Source organism: Struthio camelus, chromosome 3, assembly GCF_040807025.1.
Source record: "Struthio camelus isolate bStrCam1 chromosome 3, bStrCam1.hap1, whole genome shotgun sequence".
Lineage (NCBI taxonomy): Eukaryota > Metazoa > Chordata > Aves > Struthioniformes > Struthionidae > Struthio > Struthio camelus.
The window spans coordinates 13,009,253-13,024,831 of record NC_090944.1 but is presented as its reverse complement, the minus strand read 5'-3'; the positions used below and the strand labels follow the sequence as shown (position 1 = coordinate 13,024,831).

The following is a 15,579-nucleotide window of genomic DNA, read 5'->3' as shown; positions in this document are numbered from 1 at the left end:
AATGACCCTCAGATGCCTGGGCACTGTCTAGAAGCACCTTGGTTGACATGGACCAAAATCACAGTGTGCTAACAAAGCAGTGCCTACAGTCCTAGACTGGTGTTTAAGCCTATTTGAGTTAATTAACAGACTTTGGGACTTTGCATAAAAACAATAATTTGCTTAAAGGGAGAATCACAGAGTTTAGTTCCACAGTCCAATCTTGCAAATGTGTAGGCAGATAACTTTATTCAAGATAGCTACCAGACTACTTGTGTACAGTAGTGCTTGCACATAACTAATGACTAGCAGCTGAAAAAACATTAAAAAAAAAGCTTTTTGATACAACAGAAAAAATTATCCGAAGTTCTGAATATTTTGTCCTAAGTTCAACATAAGGACCATATATATGGTCAAATAATTTTCTGTCTAGATGCTCAGCTATAAAAATTTGCATATAGGAACTAGTTTTAAGGTCTTGAGTAGAATACCACAGATGTAAGTATGCAGGCACCTAGTAGGTTGGCTTGACTTCTTTCATAGAATCTTTGCTTTTATGGGTAAAACACAGAGACGCAAGAAAATCGGGAATCTCCAGAGCCCATGGGAACTTAACAGATCTTGATTCTTTGTTCCACACGGAAAGATTTTCCTTCTGAATGTAATCTGCTGGAAGGCTGAAGTCCATATAGATACACACACACACACACATATGTACACGCATTGTATTTTTATAGGGTACATTCACAAAGAAAAATAACGTAGGCACGACTGTAAAAGAATTCCTTCATAACAAGTTACCAATATATCAAATAGTCCCTGAAAAGACATTTCTGAAAAAAAAACCCACCCCAAAACCTGATGCTCCTACATCCGATCATAAAAAAACGAAAGCTATGCAAACTGACCTTTAAAGCAGCTTCATAGACATCATTGGTGAGGCACTCCATGAGGTAAGATCCCCCCCAGGGGTCTGCCACTTTAGGAATACCCGTTTCCTCTTGTATTATGATCTGCGTATTCCGAGCAATGCGAGCACTCTTTATTGTGGGCAAACCCAAAGCTTCATCGAATGAATTTGTATGCAAAGACTGGGTACCTCCAAATACTGCAGCCATTGCTTCAATTGCAGTACGAATAACATTGTTAAAAGGATCCTGCAAGGAAAAGGAAAGCATTGAAACATAAAGGTTCTGCCAAGTGGCTGAGGCATGTTAAGAACTTAATAAACTCAAATTGGAGAGGATGGAATGGTTAGTCTGGATAACTTCCATCCTGGAATTCCAAAAGTTTTGGAGTCCTTAGCACATCTGCCAGAGAGGTTACTAGTCAAGATCCTCAAGATGTGTTCTGGAATGAAATGTGTTTGATATTTTCATTAATGACAGCATTACAAAGGTAGGAGTTACTACTGAAACTTGACAGTGCTATAAAATTGGAAGATACCTATGGAAGAACTGGGATACTAACAAAAATAAATCTATAATCTGGAGTACAAGGTATAAAATGAGTGTCAATTTAACAGACTAATTTCAGCCTTTTAGCCAATTTTTTTCTCAGCTCATTTTGGACTTCTAGCCAGTTGAAATGTATATATTTGTCTTTATAATCAAAGAATAGATAGCATGATCTCCAGGGGCGACTTGTATGCTAAGATAGGGAAAAGAGTCACCTGCTACAGGTGCCTATCTCCTTTATTTGATTACTGAAGAAACTTAACACTCGCTTAGATTTGACACCTAGTTTTTGGCATGTTTAGATGAGGTGATATGTACCCAAAATAATTACAGTGTTCTAGGACTTTGAAGAAGGCACAAGGAATCATGAGGTCTGTGAATTAAACTATTTTCCATAAAGAACGGGAATTAATATCACTATTTTACAAGCCCGCGATAACACGACCTACATTGGATTCTATTTCTGGTTCAAGTATTCAAATTATGTGAATTAAAGAAAAGTGCGATTTGGATGAGCAAGATTGCAAAAATCTGTTTCATGAGAGCCTGCCTAGCTAAAGGAAGGCCAAAGCAAAATACGTTTGCTTTCTAAAATGCATAAGGAGTAACTACTAAGCAAGGAGAAGCTATATTAAAGTAAAAAATAATGCTTAGGCAGGAAAAGAGGGTTATGAGCTTGTTAGAAATACATTGACACTGGAAACTGGAAGAGGATTTATAACACTTTTTGTAACATTAATGTTTTGCACTCATACCACACAGTTAATCTGAGGACCCACAAAGGGCACTGTTCCAAAAGTCAGTTAATTTAGTTTCACTGCATTCCTGAGATGCAAATATTACATTTGTTAAAAAAAAAAAAAAAAAAAAAACAAGACATAGACGTTAAATAATAACAGTTCCAATCAGAAGAGAATACAAAATAACTCTTATCGCATGACTTTGTTTGAGAAGCAGTCCTCAGAATAAGAGCTGAAATCCAGTTCTGATGTCACTTAAGTTAACTACACATGCAGCCCAATGAGTTATGTGCTTGCTGTGAAGTGATGTAACTCAAAAAGAAATAGCAGAAATGCATCCAATTTCAAAAAAGCAGCTGATCTGCAACCAGCACTGGTCTCTTCAACAGTTAAGAGATACGGGCACGAATGACTTCCTTGGCTGCCAGAATGAATTTTCAACCTAGTGAGCTTGAGACAAGGGTGCCCCTACTGCGCCACTCAGCCATGTTCTCAAAGGGATAACTTATTTGACCAATACAGGAGAGAGCTTCATCTCTCATTCCTGATTTAACACAAACATCTCTCTGCATTTATCTCTCCACTTAACAGGTTTGGATCCTTTTTTCATTCCAGTATCCACGAGACTGGAAGCACAGATGCTGAAGACAATGATTCCAGTACGGAAACGAAACCAGGCAATGGAAAGTTAGGCAGTGAGACTCTGGATATCACCCTACCTAAACTCTTTTGTGAATACAATCTAAAGCCCTTAATTTCTGCGCTTTGACCTGAGCAATGAGGAGTAGCCTGCAATACTGACGTGTTTCCTAATCAGCAATTTGGGAAGCAAAGCTGCCCGCGTTCAAAAATAGCTTTCCTGTTATGTAATCAAAAGACGGATTCAATACTAGGGTGTGCATTTTTCAGAGTAAGATAAGTTGTCTCAGTCAAAAAGCTGCATCTTTGCTAGTTAAAACAGCAACCCCCTTATAGATACGCACCATGAGGACATATTTAAATAATGTATATTATAAAATCAGGAAGTAGCTTGAAGTTCAATTTCTAACCTGTTCAGTGAGTGACCAGCCTGAAGTCTGACAATGAGCTCTCAGAAGAAGAGATTTGGGATCCTTGGGCTTAAACATTTTCTCTACCAGATAAGCCCACAGTCGCCTCCCAGCTCTCAGCTTAGCTATTTCCATATAGAAATTCATGCCAATTCCCCAGAAGAAAGAAAGTCTGCAATGAGATCACATGAACATGATAAAAATATTAAACCATTCTAATAATTTCATTTCAGTAATGGAAAAGTCATGTGGTAAGTTCCCTACTTAATTTATTTTAAAGCCATAACCCTCACATAAAATGATGCGAACGTCCCCAGACACTGATGCCAACTGTAATGAAACGGCACATATTCGTGCTGTCTTAATCTCCAGACAGGGTGACTGCAGGCAAACAGCCAGTGGCAATGGCCCCAGTAACTGCTAAAGGGTCTTCAGGGATTGTTTTTTGGGGGAGCCCTAGGTCAAGCAGTACTCCAGCAGGTCACTAATATAGACAATCACACTAGTGCCAGGGAATGCTCCTGGACACCATTTACTGGAGTAGGTATAGCTCATGAACCACTTAGAATAAGTGGTTACACATTACAAGCTTGCATTCATCCTTCTCCTGAGGATTTTAATCAAAATCTAAATCAAACATCAGTTCAAAAGTGGACAACATACCAAAGAACAGACTGATCGATCTACTCTTTCCCATTTATAATTCCTTTGATCTATAAATGTAAATATGCATAGTTAAAGCAAGTACAACTCTCCATAAAAAAGGTACAGTTTTTAACAGTCAATTAGTTACGAAAACAATCCGCTGAAGGCTGTTACAGATTCTCTCTCACCAGAAAGTCTAAAAATAAAGCTTTATCTTTTTCTATAAGACTCATTTCAGTCTTGTCACAGATCTTGTAAACAGAGGTTAATTCAGCTGATTTTGCTAGCCTGTTGCACAGTCAAGCTTTATGAACCACACTTTTTTTTTGGACTCACTGTATAGTTAGAGAATTTGTAAATCAGAACAACCGGACCACTGAAGCTCTGTCCACTCAATTTGGTAGTCACTATACAGAGAGAGAATAGGCTGGCCAAAATGAACTGACCTTTTAGGAAAATTTTAATTGTAAATTCTATTTCAAGTACCTCAGCTTTCCTTTGCTGAACACATTTTTTTCCAAATACTTCAAAACAGTGTCAGTGAACAGAAAATACTATGCCATAAAACGACTGCGAGAAGTCCTGATGGATTCTGCAATCTATACTAGATATAACGTAAAGGTTTAGGGACCTTTCTGGTCCAGAGACCAACAGTCACAACAGCCGTTGGCAACGCTTGGGCTTGTGAATGAGCTTTATTCAGTTCATTAGCAAAGCTATAATCTAAGTGCCTGTTGAACCAGATATATTTTATCACTGCTGAAACTGTATAACGAAAAAAAAAAAAAACAAAAACTTGCAGTGTGAGCATTGCTAACGTCCCCTGAACAGGAATGCTGAAGGACATTTGAGATTAAACTCTAGAGGTTGTATTCACTCTTCCAAAAGTGACTTTCGTACTTGCAGATTTGTTTTGCTCACCTTGGTGCAAATTCATCAATGGTAAGGCCAGCTTTAAGACCAGTTCTGCAGTACTCCAAGCCATCAGCTACAGTATAAGCTAATTCCAGAATGGCATCAGCTCCTGCCTCTTGCATATGGTATCCACTGATTGAAATTGAATTAAATTTTGGCATATACTGCAAAAATAAAAGACAATAGCGTATGACAGCAGAAGGGGAAAAACATCAGATACTTGTACTATTAATGTTCACAAACAGTCCACTCTTTGTAGATTGACAATACAACCCATCTCCATTAAATTGTGTTTGCAGACATGTACTTCACTTGCATGAAGTCCTGTTGTTCTTCCCTCTCAGTAGGTAAAAGCATTTTTTACTATTTCTGCCTTATACATTGTGCTTAAATTATCATTCACCACGATAAGCCTCCTTTTCTCTGGACTTGATTAGAGATCGCCTTCCACCTCTCTATTGGAAGATGCAAATAAGAAAACTATTGGCACTATCCAAATTCCAGTCATAGTATCAGGACTTCACTCCTTCACTTCTGTCTCATGCTCCATTTCATAGCAGAAGTCCTTCAAGATTTCCTGTCTCTTTGCTCCCGCTTACAGCTGCACCACACTTAACTATGTGGTTTCTTTTATTATGTTCTATGCAAAAAATAGCCTCCTTATTCCTTGTCTCCAAGCTTCCGGCCTTCCTTTCAGGCTTAGCCTTATCTTACAGTCAAGGCTGCCTTACATTTGGCAGCCTAAATTAATAATCCTAAAATGTAGGCTGTAAATGATTTGGGATCTTAACTTCTCCTTTCTCCTCTTTCTACAACCACTTCATCCTTCACTATGAGAGGTCTTTTCATCTTCTGCATTGTTCTGCAAAGAGTTCTGCAAACTCATAGATAGTTTACTAGATATAATAATAGACATAAAAGCATTTAAACATTGTTTACCTTTGAGGTGTACTGAAAGATGTCAGCAATAATCCGCATTGATGGCTCTGGGGGGAAAATGTATGTATTTCGGACCATGAACTCCTTCAATATGTCATTTTGGATTGTCCCTGTTAGTTTGGCTTGGGGTACTCCCTGCTCTTCTCCAGTTACAATGAACGTTGCCAACACAGGAATGACTGCCCCGTTCATTGTCATAGAAACTGACATTTTGTCTAAAGGAATTCCATCAAAAAGGATTTTGGTGTCTTCCACTGTATCAATGGCAACTCCAGCCATTCCAACATCCCCTCGAACTCGTGGATTGTCTGAATCATAACCACGATGGGTGGCTAGATCAAAAGCAACTGACAATCCCTGCTGGCCAGCTAGATGAAAAAAAAAAAAAAAGAAAGAAAGAAAAAGAGAGAGAAAGAGAGAGAGAAATTGATTCAGAAGTGCTAAACACGCTTGCTTTAAAAAATGTGCCTAATTTTATTTTACATCATCTAGGCTTGGGTGATAAACCAATTTTTGACAATAAAAACTGTTCTCTCCCCAAACTTGTCCAAGGTTTTCTAATCTATGCACAATTTAGGCTTTAAATGAAAAAGCTTTTAACTGAGAAAAAAATATTGCAGTCCTTCAAGCTCAGCCACACAATCAAAATGTGGCTTAACAAATTACTGAATAGCAGTTTAGCCACAAGTTAAAAATGTGTATACATGGACAGTATTGTGGTTCAGGTATGGTAACTGTACTTAGCTTAGCTGGAAACAAGTGTAGGTCACATTACGTCCTCTTTATCACAGATTAAACACACACACACACAGAGATTGATACCCTGTATCTGCTCACATATGTTGTTTATTCCTAACAAGAAGTGCTGCATTACTAAAATCTGCAGTAAGAGGCAGTTATCCGTATAGCAGAAAATGGGCAGTTAGAGCTCTGGCAGACTCATCGCAATGACCTAAAAGAAATGCACAAAACTTTACTAACCATAGATGTTCACCAGGGTTGCTGTTCCTGAAAAAACTCTTATCTAATCTATTTGCAAACCAGCTACTCAACACGAGCAGAACTCTTGCCGGGTACCAGTTACCCTTGTTGGTCTAAAAAAGTGAGGTGTTAGCTTTGAAGCATAGCAACAACAGTTTAAATTCATATCCAGTTCACTGCCCAGTCCACTAATAGGAACTTCAGCGATTCTCAGGCTGGATAATTAATTCTCTTCCAGCATTTCTCTAATTACAGAGAGATTTGTAATTATATTATTTAAAATGCTTTACAAATAACTAGGCTGGATTCACAATCTATGCTAAAAAATTCAATATTAACACAATCATTAACACAAAAATAGACAAAATGACAACATCACAATGTCCCAATGTCAAAGCTTGAATAAACATGAAAAATTCCTGGCAACAAACACTCCTGATGAGCAATGCTACCAATATATTCAAACTTTAGCACTTTTACTTGAGCGGAAAGTTTGAGCAGTAACATAGAGTATATTCAGAAGTCTTTTTTTGTTTGCAAACCTTTAATACTTTATATTTGTGATTTCTTAATTTACTGGCATTTTCATTAACGCATAGAATCAAAAAGACATACTTGCAAGAATACAACAGCAGCTAACCTGCTTCATATTAGCTAACACTGGTACTGCAAACGGTAACTTCTCTAAACAAACCAACTAACCACCCCCTGGCCTCCCAAATATTGACATTTCGAGTAGGAAGGGCAGTAAAGCTTCCCAGATGTATTATTCAGAATGCCAGTTTCAGTGGTCTGTTGTTTTGACTGGTAAGGTTATAATGAGCCACCCTTCAAAAGGCTGCTAGTTTTAACACAGTGGCTGTTATAAAAGAAATGCTGCACTCTGTCAGCATCAGAGCACTTGTTAGTGGTGGTTTTGTGATCCATACCTCAGTAGTATATGATGATGAGGATACTCTGGCTATTATCTAAAAGAACTGCTACAATGCACAGTACAGAAATACTGTGAAAACTCCTCTCAAACAAGGAAAATACCAACTTTTAGGAAGCTGGCTTTACAAGTATGCTATGAATTACCCTGTTCATATACATTTATTTGAGTACATTAGAAATTAACAATATGAGAGGGAAATCCAAAATGTCAGAATGCACTAATGCCAGAAGTTTAACTAAGTGACAAGGTTCAGCAGATTCTTCCACCGCAAATCTCTCTCGAGATCACAAAATGACACTAAAGTGCTCCACAGTCTCTGCTGGTTGGACCCTGGGATGCAGCCAAATTTTGCCCCTGTCAGCGCCAAAGCAGAAGATCTAAAAATAGCATATAATACATTCATTTTTCCATCTCAATCGCAAAATGAAACAAGGAGAGTTACAGAAATGAGCTGAAAAGTGCAACAGAGACGAACCTAGCAGAAATCACAAGGCTGAATAATCACAATCACTATGTAATTCACCATACGATTGCTCCCCACTGCTTTGCCAGGCAATATTTTCTGCCAGACCAGCTACCCTACCTTTAATGTTGTCCTTGTAGAACTTGTTGCTCTCCTCCACAGTGCTGAAGCCAGCATACTGGCGGATGGTCCACGGCCTGTACGTATACATGGTTGGGTAGGGTCCTCTAGTGTAAGGTTTCACCCCAGGCAGTTCCTCAGGAAGGTCTTCTGTGTCCCTCTTGGAATACAAGGGCTTGATGTCGATGCCTTCTGGGGTGTGCCAAATTAAATCCTTTGGATTCTTGCCTTTCAGCTGCTTCTCAGCAAGGGCAGCCCACTCGGGGTGCAGAGGCTGCCTGTGCAGCGAGCGCCATGCCAGGCGAGAGGCTGGAAGTTGTGCCAGGCACGTGCAGTGATGGGACCAGAGACGTGAGAGGGCATCCTTGGCTCTTAACATGTTTGCCCCAGCAGGTTGCCAATAAGGGATAAGCTGAAGGAGTTAAAAAATGCAGAATGTTGTGTTTTGCACTATTATACACATCCAAGATGGGAAAAGCAAGCGTCAGAGGTCAAACAGTTTGCTCAAGTCAAAATAATTACTCAAGAGAAAACAGAAGTGAATTTATTCACTTACTTCAACACCCTCCCTGCAATCAGACAATGCAAAAAACAAAGTTAAGGGAACACTCTACATTTTGCTCTAGCAAGGGAAAAACATTCCTACAGTTCCTCCACCTCCACGTTTGAAATGTGTACGTAACGTATGTCAGTCCCTAACTGGCACCATCATTAATCAATCACCAAAAAGTCAGTGTCATGCAGCAAGACGACTGCTACTAACTGGTAGACGTTAGCAGCAGCAGGTTGATGGCTAACTACCCGCTTGCTGCCTGCTCTCTCCCTGATCTAAGAGGTCCTTGACCCCAGAGAGGCGCCCTCAGCGTCGATGAGGGGCTCTGCAGGGAGCGCGCCATCAGGAACCTGCTGACACTACGCATCGTGGAGAAGGCAGCTTGGGCAGGACCAAGCCTGGAAGTATACTGAGAAAGACAGGAGCAAAAAATGCAGCGTGCAAGAACAGAGCGATAAGACGTGCTGCTGTGTTTGTGCCACCGAGCACCTGACAGAGACGGCGGAGAAGCTCAGCAACTCCAGAAAGCTGAAAGCTCTCCTGCTTCCGCCCGCTGTCCCCTCATCCCTGTGCTTTCTTCCAGGGCCAAAACCTCCTCACGACAGCTCCGGCTCCAAGGGCCAGCCACCTCCTCTCAGCCCCACGCCGCCGTAGCTCCCTGGAAACGGGCGGCCCCGAGGCCTTTGCGAGAAAGTCCACGCAAGACCGGGAACCACCTCTGCCACTGCTACGGCAGCACGGCGAAAAGCTCCACACGGCGGTCTTAATATAACAGATACTACGTAAAGTAAATATAGAAGTCGGCACGGGCAGAGGAGGGTCAGACGACCCCCCCCCCCCCAACGGCAGATCAGAGGGGTGCGCTCAGCCGCCGGGCCGCGCTCACCCAGGTACAGCGCCGAGCACCGCGGCTGCCACAGCGCCCCCCTCCCCGGGCCCGCCCCCTCGGCGGCCTACAGGGGCTGGGGGGCCGGCCCCACGGCTCGCTGCCCCAGGGCCGGGGCGTCCCGAGGGCCCAGGACACGGCCCCAGGGCGGCCTTCCTCCCCCGCGGAGAACCCCCGTACCTCAGGCACAGCCCCTGCACCTGGCCCCAACCGCCGGCGGCGGCACTGCGCAGGCGCCCGCCCCGCCCCGCTATGCGCATGCGCCTGGCTGCGCGGGGGGGAAAACGGTTTCCCCAACGGCTCGGCGGTTTAACGGGGAGTCGGGCTCGGCGGGAGTGTTGAGGCGGCGCCAAAGTGGTAAGTCCCGGAGCGGGTGGTGCCGGTGGGCGGTTTTGTGGAGGTCTCCCCTGTGTTACCGGCAGTAATGGGGAGCCGGAGTTTTAAGGGGGGGGGGGGGGCGGTAGGTATGTGGGGAAGACTACAACTCCCGGCATGCGTCTCGCCCTGCGGGTGGGTGAGCGTGGGCTGATGGGAAGCGTTGCATGCTGGGAGCTGTAGTCTTTTCCTGCGCTCGGGGAAGGGGGGTCTGGCAAGTGCGGGTCGCCTCCTCACGCTGTCGCGACAGCCGCCACCGCGGCGATATGGCGCAGTGTCCCGAGGCGTCGTGCTGCGAGTTGGGGTTCGCGCTGGGAAACAGCACCGCAGCCTCCACGTCTCGAATTTTTTTTTTTAGTATTTTCTTGGTGTAGCGGCTCTTGCCACTACCAGGGTGAGCGCCTGTCATGTCGTGACAGGAGACCGCTGCATACCGGCAAGGGGGAACCCACCGTTTCTCACCAGGCGAGAAACGGCCTGAGGGAGCGGATGAAATTCAATAGGAATAAGTGTGACGAGGTGGGCTTGGCAGGAGTACCCCGAGAGCTGAACGTGAGCAGCGCCTGCCGCAGGGGAGTCACCAGGCGTCTTCTTGGAAGCTGCGAGTAGCAGGGTGCCCTGCAAGACACAGGAAGAGCTTCTGCTTGGGGTTGCTATCCTGGCAGTTGGGGAGGTCTCGGCAGGATCACAACGCCCGATTTTGGATGCGGCGCTTCAGGAATGATGCCGGAGTCCTAGGAGGAACGATGGAACCATCAAAGCTCCAGCAAACCTGGCTTATGAAGAAAGACGACGTTCGAGTCGTTCTACTTAGAAAAAAGAAGACTAATGGAATGTAATGCTTACTTTCACCTTTGAGACTCATTGTTTCCTCCATGTCTCTGAGGAGCAAGATAAGAAATTATAGGCTTAAACTGCAGCAGGGAACATTATGGTTAGGTATGAGGATAAAAATTTCTACCAATAGGATGACTCGACTGCGTTGGAAAGATACAGAATTTCTATTGTTGCAGGCCTTTAAGAACAGATTAGATTGTCATTACTTCCGTTTATCATGCAGGTATGCCAGCTATTACATTTAAAAAGTGGTGCAGAACACCCAAATACTTCCCTAAAGAGCAAATGGAGACATTTTTCTAGTGGTCCTGCACTTAAACAAATACCTTGCTCTGTGTAAAGCCTAAACGTTTGCGTATTTCCTTCCTTTTCCTTGATAAGGTTTGGTTTATACTGGATTATAGTTGCTGATTTTGGGGTGCAAGGTGTTTCCTCCCGTTCCATTTGATTTGCAGAGAATGAAACGCCACCGTGCTTCTTCCAGTAAGATGGGGGAGACCTCTGTTGGGCGAACGGTAAAACGATCCCGTAAATCAGTACATGAACAAGGGCCTTCCAGCAAAAAACAGAGAACAGATGGAGGAGGAAGAAAACAAGGTCAAAAAGGAGAGGTAATCACTACTTTGGTTCAAACAGGTTAGAAAAGTAACCCAAGATCAAAGAGGGTTTTTGCCCACTTTTTTCTAGTGGAGTACTTAGAGAATATTTCATTAAATCAAAGTCATCCCCTTGAGGAAGTTCTTTAGAGATGTGCTGCTGTAGCTAGAAAGTCTGGAAACGAGGAAGCAACGTGTGCTATTATGCGTTTGACCAGTAGAGGGAAGTATTGTCTGATAGTTAACAAAAGGGCAAGCTGGCTGTGCGTTTGAGGGGAGGGATAAAATCTATGTTCCTTCAGCTCAAGTGAAGCTGATTCAGTTCTGGAGAATATTCTCTGCACGTCTCAGGGTTGGCCTAGAGAATTTTCTGTTGGAGAGAGCTTGCTTAACAGCTTACCTCATGAGCAGTATTATTTCAAGATGTGGCTAGATAGATGAATTTAAGCACTTTCTTACCTTGTGCATTTGTTATTTCATGACCATACTTTTGGAATGGGAGGAACTGAGAGGAGTGAACTACTTTCCTTAACCTGCTTGAGAGGAATGCTATTTCACAGTGGTCAGTAGTAGCAGACTGCTGTCAAGCACTAAATTGCCTTCACAGCCTTTTCTGTAGCAGGTTGCTGGTAGTAAATGAATGGTTCTGCAACAGAAGATGTTTCCCAGTTATCACATTTGCTGTAAATCTTTCCTTTCAGCAGATCACTCAGACAATCAAATGGAAAGCTAAGGAACACGGGGACTATTCTCCTGCAGGTAGGAATGAGTTCTTTCCTTATGTTTGTCTCACAGCTTTGGAAATACACTGAAATTAAGAAGTAATAAACTGGTATGTTGAAACGATAGCTGTATTAAATATGCTATTGAAATAAGTTTCATGGTTTTCTTTCTAAACAGTAACAATGCTTATTTGCAGTACAGTTTTAGTCACTATGCATGCATATAGCACGTGCTGCATATGCATAGTAATTGTATACTTTGCCTGCAAGTAGTATTTTCTTGTTCTGGGTGCTGGTGGTAGAATATTTCGCTTTTTAACTCACTTTTCATAGATCTTTGTCTTCTGTCTTAAGACTGGCATATGTGATATTGAACATATAAATAAGACAAGGCCTCTACTGCATTGATTTTCCCATTTATTTATGTTCCTACCCTGTTTTATTTCATTTTGGGTTTTCCTGCTTGTATCACCAATGATTTGGGGAAAATACCAGCTTAGAATGAAAGCTTTTAAAAGAAAAACTTTTCTATTTTGTGCTTGCTGCACAACACTATTTATAGCTGTGACGTTCAGACTTAATGTACCACTTAATGTGGCTAGATAGTGAGCTGATATTTTTGTGAGAAGGAAAAAAATCTTACCTGATACATTTCTGACCACACGATAACTGAATTGAGTTATTTACTACAAAGCTGTTTCTGTGTTTGATAAATCATATATTTTCTTTTTTTTTTATTAATACAAACAAAAGAAAATTGTTCTTCAAAAAAAATGAAGCTAACCAGTGCTGAAATAGCATCTTGGCAGACTCTCTCAGAGAGCAGCAGGCAGTTTCTGGAAACTGTGATGGATTCAGTTATACTGTAAGTGCTGGACATTCTAGTGTTTTTTTTCTTTCTATCTGCTTCCCTAAGCAATAAAGTAAAAACCATAATATTGCCTAAGCTGGAAAAGTGTTTGAGCGTATTTGGACAATGTAACTGGCTGTGTATGTTTTATCTAGTAGAATATAATGCTTTTTTATCTGAAGTTGGAAATTTTCATCTAGAGAAGTTCTGACTGTTTACTTTGCTTGCGAAGTTCTTTGTGCTTGCTGGCTCTCTGGTGAAAATTCTGCCTTTATTTTTTTTCCAGATCTGTTTTGTGCCAACAAAGGGAGAGGAAAGATGCTGTTCAGAAACACCTCAATCTACTGAAAGAAAGGTAAGAAATCAAGAAAAAAAAATGAATGAAGGGAATCTGATTTACCCAGTTATTTTGTACCATGCTAATAGAATTGCTCCTGGGAGCAATCACCTTTAGGAAGTCTTGGAAGGGAGATTTGATGCAAAATCAAGGAGGGAAGTATCTTGACGGTACAAGTCATGCTTTCCTATTTTCATAACACAGGATGCTGAGATTTTTCAAGACCTTAAAGGTACCTCCGGGAAAGCTGGGCAACCTGAAGAGTTTCCTGAGCCTTCAAGTGGCAGAAAAGCAAATGCTTGAGACAAATGAAGAGTCTTTGGTACAATTGCAGGTATGAAAGGCAAGAAAGGGAACAAAATATGTCTTGTCCTTCTTCTGCTTGTTCGTGTGTTGTAATCTTTTAGCAGAGGGGCTGTTGGCCATGTCTTCCCTATTCATCATAGTCAACCACCTTCACTATTAAGTGCATTAAGTGTCTTTTTGGCTGTTTTCTCAGTGATTCAGCTGGTATTTTGGAGAAGGTGCTTTGAGTTGGAAAATGCTGATTACTGTATAAAATACTATCAAGAGATGGAAGAGATGATAGTTCTTCAATCCTGTTAATGTCTTGATCTAGGCTTTTTTTTCTCTCTTCAGTCTTTAGGACAGTTTGTGTGGGGACTCTTGCACAGTATTTTATACACAAATGGCTCACCATCTCTAGAGCAGTTTTTGTTATTGTTCTGTGTTTGTGTCTCTTTTACCTTAGGAAGAAATAAATGAAGCTGAAAGATCAGCAGAACACATAGATGAAACTATACAGCAACTACAGTACAAAATCCAGGTGCTCAGGAGCCAGTTGGAGGAAGATGAAAAAAAGGCTAAGGAGGTACTTACAACAAATGTTGCTGCATTCCTATAAGGAGAAAGTTTTTTTCAGTGCTAGCCCATCCAGGCTGTTTCTACAGAGAGCCTAATATAAGGGAGGCCTCATCTGCCTTTGAGAATGTACCTTTTCAATCTTCCCAACTTCATTTGCAAAGCTAAGAAGTTTTTGTGTATTTTTTTTTTTCTGGATGATGACGGTCAGTTTATTTTCCTACATGCGTCTCTGATCCCCCCCTTCCTTCTCCCTTCTCCCCCTAGATATTCCAGGAAGACTGCAGAGGAGCACTCCACCTTCCAGAACTCCCCAAGCACAGTTTAGAGACACCCACTCTGCAGGTGAGCAGGGAGTGTTTCTGAAAAAAGAAACACCTTGGCAATGAGAAGGAGGGCAACAGAAAACGGTCTTATCACTTAACCTCTTTAGCCAGAAGGAGCGAAAACTCTAAAGGGTTTTTTGTTTTGTTTTTTACCATTGAGAACTATATGCTTGTGTGGTGGGTTTTTTTTTTTGGTTTGGTTTTTGTTTTTTGTTTTTAGTCTAGAAAACATGCCATGTAAGGATCACGTGATCTCTATCTTCCTAGTGACCCTAAGGTCCTAGGGAGCGTGTAATCATTTTTATAATAAGTCACCGTGTAACTCTGATGGAAGGAAGTCTGTTGCATTCTATGTCTTTGATCTCTCTCTAAACTTAAAAATAACTACACTGTATTAGCGTGATGGAGTGAAATTCCTGTTGGAGTCAGTAAAATAAATTATTGCCTATTTTTCTTAATAACTTTTTCTTACTTTAGGAAGAAATTTTGAAGATAAAAAATAAGAAGGGTCTTCTGAAGGATATGAACACTATTCAGCAGTCAGCTGAAATGAAGAACATGTTAACCCTCATTGAAAAGATCTATGAGAAGGTGGACAACCTTTGAGAAATCAAAATATGCAGAGTCTGCTTTGAAGCAAGATAACCTATGCCAGTATTCTATGCTAATGCAGAACAGCAGATGTCGATCATGGAAACAGTACTCTGGGTTCCTAAACGTTCTATTCTTGAGACTACTGAATTTCTGTTAAAACATTGCTTATGAATATTGACATAAAAATTCATAGATGCTTTTTGGGACTTTAGTGATTTAAGTACTCATTCAAGAATTTTTTTTGACCAGCGAGGACCTCATCTAATGAGAATAATATATTTTCTTAGAAGAAGAGAGGGAAATGCGTTTTGGGTTTATCTGTACGTTTTTTTGTATGGACTTGGGCAATGTATTCTGTTATATATGGACTTTTATATCAAATCTGTAAATTAGTAAATAAAGTGCCTCTTATAAAACTAA

The 15,579-nt window shown here is 41.5% G+C and overlaps 2 protein-coding genes across 4 annotated transcripts in view; one reads left to right on the top strand and one right to left on the bottom strand.

Annotated features, from left to right (window-relative positions):
- MMUT (methylmalonyl-CoA mutase) overlaps nt 1–9,921 on the bottom strand; it is a 24,451-nt gene extending 14,530 nt beyond the window's left edge. The window contains exons 1-6 of one of the 2 annotated variants that reach the window (XM_068936969.1): nt 9,842–9,921; nt 8,223–8,634; nt 5,725–6,092; nt 4,792–4,949; nt 3,226–3,397; nt 888–1,136 (exon numbers count right to left, since the gene is read on the bottom strand). In XM_068936969.1, the coding sequence (XP_068793070.1) occupies nt 888–1,136; nt 3,226–3,397; nt 4,792–4,949; nt 5,725–6,092; nt 8,223–8,601 (1,326 nt within the window). In that variant the 5' untranslated portion in view covers nt 8,602–8,634; nt 9,842–9,921. Of the gene's footprint in view, nt 1–887; nt 1,137–3,225; nt 3,398–4,791; nt 4,950–5,724; nt 6,093–8,222; nt 8,635–9,264; nt 9,402–9,841 lie in introns of those variants that run through there. The other variant, XM_009676065.2, reaches the window with a different exon arrangement.
- CENPQ (centromere protein Q) lies at nt 9,888–15,579 on the top strand. Of its 2 annotated transcripts, none has more exons than XM_068936972.1 (9): nt 9,888–10,018; nt 11,329–11,484; nt 12,171–12,228; nt 12,945–13,056; nt 13,328–13,396; nt 13,583–13,712; nt 14,130–14,249; nt 14,507–14,584; nt 15,043–15,579. In XM_068936972.1, the coding sequence occupies exons 2-9, from the start codon at nt 11,332–11,334 to the stop codon at nt 15,169–15,171; spliced, it is 849 nt and encodes a 282-aa protein (XP_068793073.1). In that variant the 5' UTR covers nt 9,888–10,018; nt 11,329–11,331; the 3' UTR covers nt 15,172–15,579. The 2 variants fall into 2 exon arrangements, with proteins under 2 accessions (XP_068793073.1, XP_068793072.1); XM_068936971.1 differs by having other exon boundaries at nt 9,909–10,018; nt 12,174–12,228.